We start from the raw sequence: 6,668 nt of genomic DNA, 5'->3' as shown, positions 1-6,668 counted from the left end.
ACACAACTAGTTTAGTCAATTCACTTTTTTTATTATAATTGTATTTCTTATATTTTGATTTGAATATTGTTTCGCTTTTCTTCACTTTTTATTAATAATTTTAGTAAAAATTTTTCACTTTGATTTTGATTAATTCACTTAACTGAAATAAAAAATTTACTTACACAATAATTCCAAACATTCTGTGGGTATGCCACAGAACTGCGGGACACGTGGCTCCGTTCCCAATCCTCTTGCAGTGGAAATCTGGAAGCCTTTCGAGCGCGTGTTTGGTTGTTACCGAGTCCTATTATCTCCGGATCCAAGCGTCGGGTGAGCTCGAAGTGATGAGGATCCGTGGAACCCAGGTGAAGCACACACTTCCCGGTGCGGTGGTGCTTTCCTTTTTAGATGAAGCACTAGTATTTCTCTGTGTTTTCGTCCTACTGGGGCACCTATCCGCACGTCCGCTTTAAACGAGGTTGGTGTTGCGCGAGTTATCAATTCGAACCGATGGTTGCTTTATCGCACCAAGTCGTTGTTCGAAACGCGGTGGAAAATTAAACGGGCTGTCGATTGCTTTCACGCACCGAGTCTTACTTCCGTTCACTTCACTAATTTTCCACTGATAACACTAATCACTCTGGGTCCCTATTCGGGCGCCAGTTAATACTTTTACAGAAGGTTTATTTAAAAAAAATATTTTTTGACACCAACGTGTCTTTATTCACTCTTGCTAAATAACTGAACATAGAATTTTAGGATACTGCTATATATAGGTGTCTATTCTGTATTTCAATCGATTCGAAATATTTCGAACGACTTGGTAAATTCCATTCCCTGTTTCGTTCGAGGTGTTTTCAAATTCGAATACCTTTCGTTCGGACTGTTTTGTTTTCGAACATCTTTCATTCGAATCAAACCAAACGTCAAACCCACTTTGTTTATGAAGGAGTGAATAATTTCCGCAGCGGATGAGCGGTGAACTGCAAAAATGTAAGCTAATTTTTAATCATTTTTTTCTTTAAATTAATTTTAACGTTCAACAGGGAAAAAAACAAAAACAAAACAACCACTAAAAATCAGTTCGAGCGGATTGTGCTGCTTCTGGAGCAAGAGCCGGACATAGCAAAGGGTTTCTCCCGAGGAAATTCCGGACCCTTCTGGGATGATCTGGCGGCAGAAGTCAATAGTTTGGGACCGCCTATTCGCGATGGAAGTGGATGGAAAAAGGTATATACTAAAACGAATCCGAAACATATGTTTATAGTCTTATTTTTGCCCTGGTTTTCTGTGTAGGTTTGGGCGGACTATAAGTCCGGATTAAAGCGAAAACTCGCTCACAACAAACGGGAGCAGAGGGCGACAGGTGGAGGACCCAATAAAATTATCAATTTGTCCGAGCTGGAGGAGCAGGCAGTTCTACTAACTGGGTTACTTGCGACCGTGGAAGGAATCCCGGGTACCTCATCTCATGGAACACAGTTGGGTTCGCCTTCGGGTGAACCTCAAGCTGCAGACCAGGAAAATTTTATATATTATGGTACTTCCGACGAGTGTGACGGTATCAATAATACCATTCACTTCCAGCCCTCTCAGCCGAAAAAATCCAGACCTTCTACCACGAGGCTATTAGAGCTGCAAGTCGAGCAACAAAACAAATTTCACACCAATGTGAAATCCCTGTTAAAAAACACAAACAAGAATTTGAGTGATCTGGTTCATTATCAGCGCCAATCAGCTCGAGCGATTCTTTCCGTGGATGCCACACTCAAAGAACATCTGAGTGAACAAAAACGACATAACCACGAGATGGAGAAGATCGCGCTGGAGAAATCAATAGCGACAAATCCTTGAAACGCAGATTGCGTATATTTCAGAACATTAGAATAATGTTTCAAAATATCAGTGATCTGATTTTTTATCTTTATATTGTAACTCAAGTATAAAAAAATGAAAAAAGTTCTAATCGTATTTTTATATCTTTCCATGGAAGAAAAATCTTACTTAATTTTTTCTTTGAAGTTTGTTTGGAATAGCATCAAAATTATATAAACTTTTTTAAAATTCACGAATTTCGCCTATAGTTTATGGAACTTCCTTAACCCCTTCACGTACAACATTGAACTTCACTCGTTGTTTCTCGATGTGAAATAATTACATAGCTTCAGGCATATGATGAGGATACCGACAACTGAAGATTATCAAATTTCCGTTATTTAAAAAAAAAATTGAATGAGCTAAAAATATAAAATATAATTTGAATATTATAATTAAAATAAAAACGAACGAGTTAGTACGTAGTAATAACTCCTTCGTTTTTATTTTAAACACAACATGTATTTGCTCATCATAGGGCACCCATGTTAGATACCCACACTCAGCAGAGTAGCGGAACGACTCGAAGTGCTCGTTTTGGGCCGTGCTGTTGGAAATTAAATCGTACAGCAAGGGGTTAAAACAACGCAAAAAGTATTAATAATGGTTATTTGAATACTTGGCCTGCTTACGAGAAATCGATAATGACATGTTCTCAAAGTGTTGGCAGGAATAAGAGTAAATAATTCTGCCGAAACCATAGTTAAGTAAGGAAGACACTTCCTTTTCCGGTGGTTGTTATTTATTTGAGCATTTGCAAACAAGTTAGATGAAATTTAACAGTCATAAATATTAATTTAAACAAAAGTTTATTATGTAAACAGCTGCATAACATATTATAACTACTGAGAACGACCAAATTCTAAGCATATATTGTGAAGTGCACAGCATACATTTATAATTTGAGCGCATTTAGTAGGATTGTAGTGAAGTTGTCTCGCGCCAAGGATGCATCTAAACCGATTTTTTAGTAAACCGATTGTCCGCTCGACGATAGCACGACCCAAGGCATGCCTGCGATTAAAATCGCTCCAAACTCCCTTCCTCCGCTGCTCTGAATGGCGTTACTAACCAAGGTTCCGATGGATAACCAGCATCACCTGAAAATATTTTATCACACAGTACATACAAGTATACTAAAATATTGTAGTTGAACATTACCTAGAATCTTAGTATTAACTTCACCATTTTGGTGAAGCTGCTCAAAGTGAGTTCTTGCAGGGCTTACACGCCATATATGAGAGTCATGATTAGATCCCTGGAAGGTAGGATCAACGAAACGAATCCTTTGCTGATCGTCACAAACCTATGTTGATAAAAAAGAGTATTTGTTCATTGATTTGTTAATTCAAATACTAATAGTACTTACAATCAGAACGTTGAGACTATAAAATCCCTTCCGATTAAAAAACAAATTTCGATTCAGCTTAGGTGGAATAATTTTTACGTGGGTTCCATCCAAACACATAATAACACCCGGAATTGATGTTTTCTGATAGAAGTGTAGTTTAGCACGCCGCTGTTCGTCTTCCGTCATATTTAGGGAAATCCATTTCTTACACAGTGTCCGCTCCAGAATGTTAAGCATTTCAGTCAGCACCTTGGAAAATGTGGGCTGTGCTATGGCAATGTGATAATCTTGCCCTGCTCCATGTTGATAATTTCCTTCAGCAAAGAATCGCAAACATGCTGCGAGTTTCACCTCCGTGGATAGACCACCTTTCCTTGTGGTAAGGCAGTTCTCAATTTCCTCTAAAACGTACCGAAAAGCTTCCTTACTTAGACGAAAACTTTTGATGAATCTGAATAAGGGCAAAATTAATCAATAAGAGAAACAAACATGGGATTTTTGAGACGGATACTTACGCTTCATCAGAAAGTTTCATGAAGTCGGTTGATTTTCGGTGGTTTCGCCGATGGTAGCAAGGCATTCCAATTTCTTCTTGCTCCGCCAAAATCGGTAACAAAACGGAATCCATTGAACGAGAAAATTTTCTCACAAATTTCTCTTAGGATCAAAAATTAACTGAAATTCAACTCGCACTCGCCGCTATTTAATACGGTGTTTCTTTTTGTTTATCGGTTTTTGACAGATCGATGCATATTCGAAATTTTGTAACACTTTCGTTCGAAACGAGCAAAACGATTGGAATAGGGAATGGTAAATTCGAAAACGATCGAAATATCACTTTCGAACGAAATAGAAATCCGTCGGAATACAGAATAGGCACCATAATCTCGCTGTGCCCTGATTCTAGTCCTATCGCTAAATACTGCATTATGGCAAATAATGGAAATGTTTGTTTATTTGGATCTTGGGTCGTGAGATTGTTTATGATGTGATGTGGCTGAGTGGTCCGATGTCTGGAGTTTGTTGATAATGAATTATCGCTTCGCGGGTGGTCCGTTGCTGGCCAGATGGTTGGTGACTTAACTAGCACTCGCCGTACTTCCTTGAGAGAATACGAGAAATTTTGAGTGCTTTAACCAGACGCTGTTATGTCATTACCTTTGTCTGGGTCCCTTCACATTGCTCAATTCCGGGTAATGAGAGGGCTGACTCATTGGCAAAGGTAGGTGCAATTGAAGGCGATATTTATCAGCGTCAAATCGCCTTCAATGAATTTTTTTCTTTAGTCCGTAAAAATACCATCGCTAACTGGCAAAGTAAGTGGAACGAAGATGAATTGGGCCGGTGGCTCCACTCAATTATCCCTAAGGTTAGCCTCAAACCATGGTTCAAAAGTCTGGACTTGAGTCGGGACTTTATTCGCACCTTCTCCCGACTCATGTCCAATCACTGTTCGTTAAACGCGCTACTCTTTCGTTTTGATCTCGCCGACAGCAATATCTGTGCCTGTGGCCAAGGTTACCACGACATCGAACACGTTGTTTGGTCGTGCGAGGAGTATCTTGTTGCCAGATCGAATTTAGAAAACTCTCTTCGGGCTAGAGGAAGGCAGCCCAATGTGCCGGTGAGAGATGTGTTGGCTCGGTTAGACCTTGATTACATGTCCCAAATATATGTCTTCCTAAAAGTTATCGATCTTCGTGTCTGATTGTCCTTATATCCTTATATTCCCCTTTTCCTTTTCCTTCGCGAGAAATCAAATCCCTTCTTATTAACAATAGAATAAGGTGAAATGTAAATACATATTAGATATAAGATAGGCTTAAGAATTGAGTGTAATGAATGTGAGTGTGAATGTGAGAGTGAACATTGTTAACATATCCTTTTATCCCTTCCTTTTCCTGAAGAAAATATGTCACCCTTCTAAACTCGAGTAGACCGCGAGTAATCGGTTTTCTACACCATTAACATTAGAATTAAGGAAAAATGTTTATATATACTTGTAACAATACAGTCAGGAGTTTGGCTCCTTTAAACTTATGTAACTGAGCCTGTAAAAATAAACGATTTAATAAAAAAAAACATCTTTCCGGATTGAATTCGTTCGCTCACTTGCAAGCTTATCGGACGCATTCTTCAGTCGATCCGAAAGAGGTGTTTTTTTCACATCGATTCTATTGTGTTTTTTTCATCCGGCGCGCTTGCAAGCGTGGTGAATCTCAACCAAATAAGTGGTGTACGATCGAGACACTGAGGATCCATTCAACAGATCACATACGTCACACCGCAGCGGCAAGTAGAAGTTTATTTCTTTTTTTTTTCTCCTTTCTATCATTTCTTCCACTTTCTGTGCATAACAAATACCATTGTTTCGCTTGGTGTTTACGTAATCATCAAGAGTTGGCATTAGGGTGACCATCTTCATATATATTGCACTTGAACATTTGTTGGAACTTTTTTCATTTTTGAATTTAATTTAATAAAAATTAGTTTGAATAACTATAATTTTGTACTGTAACTAAAATAGAAGTTTATCTTATTATATTTATTTTTTAATTTTTTTTTTATTACCAATAAATTCTGTTCATATCGAACAGTTGACGAAATTTATTACTATGGCTGAAGGCGGGGAGGATCCCGCAACGACGCCAACGTATATATCTGATACGGAACCCCCTGAAGAACCGGAAGGTGAAGTAGAAATTGGAAGAAGAAAGGAAATAGAAAACGTAATTTCTGATGATGAGGAGGATGAATAAAAACTGGATTTTCGACAAAAAATATACCCTGAGGGCTCCAAAGGCCCATTCATTGTGTACTTTAGGCGAAAATCCAAACCCCTCTATGTTATTCGCATATCTAAAGAGCTGACAAAAAACTTCTCAGATGTTACCGAGATTACTCGGATGGGGCCAGACAAATTACGAGTTGTCGTCTCCAGCAGGACCCAAGCAAATGATATAACCCGTTGCGATCTCTTTGCGATTGAGTATCGCGTATACGTGCCCTGTCGTAACGTAGAAATCGACGGCGTAATCACCGAAAAGGGTTTGACCCGAAATGATATACTCAAGGATGGAGTCGGTCGCTTCAAGAACTCTTCGCTTAAAACTGTGAAGATTCTTGCATGCGACCAACTGAAATCCGTATCTATTATTAATAATAAGAGAGTTCTCAGTTCGACAAATTTATTTCGAGTAACCTTTGATGGCTCCGCCCTTCCAAACTTCGTTTCGATAGATGCGCTTCGTTTACCTGTTCGATTGTTTGAACCCCGGGTAATAAGTTGCAACAACTGCAAGCAACTTGGTCACACGGCCGTCTACTGTTGCAACAAAAAGCGTTCCGCAGATTGTGGAGAGAGTCATGATGGGACTTCTTGCGCAAAAGAGCGCAAGTGTCTTCTTTGCGACGGGGCCCCCCATGATCTTTCTCAATGCCCGATGTACATACAAAGAGG

The 6,668-nt window shown here is 39.1% G+C and overlaps 2 protein-coding genes across 2 annotated transcripts; one reads left to right on the top strand and one right to left on the bottom strand.

Moving 5' to 3' along the window:
• Positions 1–762: 762 nt before the first annotated feature.
• On the bottom strand, positions 763–5,234 carry LOC129780024 (putative nuclease HARBI1). The gene is made up of 4 exons (XM_055787878.1): positions 3,724–5,234; positions 3,227–3,659; positions 3,019–3,163; positions 763–2,957 (listed from the first exon to the last, which is right to left on the bottom strand). The coding sequence occupies exons 1-4, from the start codon at positions 3,834–3,836 to the stop codon at positions 2,878–2,880; spliced, it is 771 nt and encodes a 256-aa protein (XP_055643853.1). The 5' UTR covers positions 3,837–5,234; the 3' UTR covers positions 763–2,877.
• On the top strand, positions 837–2,756 carry LOC129780025 (uncharacterized). The gene is made up of 3 exons (XM_055787879.1): positions 837–975; positions 1,029–1,212; positions 1,279–2,756. Coding segments are annotated over exons 1-3 (744 nt in total). The 5' UTR covers positions 837–973; the 3' UTR covers positions 1,837–2,756.
• Positions 5,235–6,668: the final 1,434 nt, after the last annotated feature.

The sequence above is a fragment of the Toxorhynchites rutilus genome, chromosome 3 (genome assembly GCF_029784135.1).
Source record: "Toxorhynchites rutilus septentrionalis strain SRP chromosome 3, ASM2978413v1, whole genome shotgun sequence".
NCBI lineage: Eukaryota > Metazoa > Arthropoda > Insecta > Diptera > Culicidae > Toxorhynchites > Toxorhynchites rutilus.
This window is presented reverse-complemented; position numbering and strand designations above follow the sequence as displayed.

Excerpts from the sequence above, each read along its gene's own strand:
- LOC129780025 (XM_055787879.1), top strand. Across the intron at positions 1,213-1,278 it reads ATGGAAGTGGATGGAAAAAG|GTTTGGGCGGACTATAAGTC; the intron begins GTATATACTAAA and ends TTTTCTGTGTAG.
- LOC129780024 (XM_055787878.1), bottom strand. The coding sequence starts at position 3,836 with ATGGATTCCGTTTTGTTACCGATTTTGGCGGAGCAAGAAGAAATTGGA. Across the intron at positions 3,660-3,723 it reads ATGAAACTTTCTGATGAAGC|ATTCATCAAAAGTTTTCGTC; the intron begins GTAAGTATCCGT and ends GCCCTTATTCAG. Across the intron at positions 3,164-3,226 it reads ATAGTCTCAACGTTCTGATT|GTTTGTGACGATCAGCAAAG; the intron begins GTAAGTACTATT and ends TTATCAACATAG.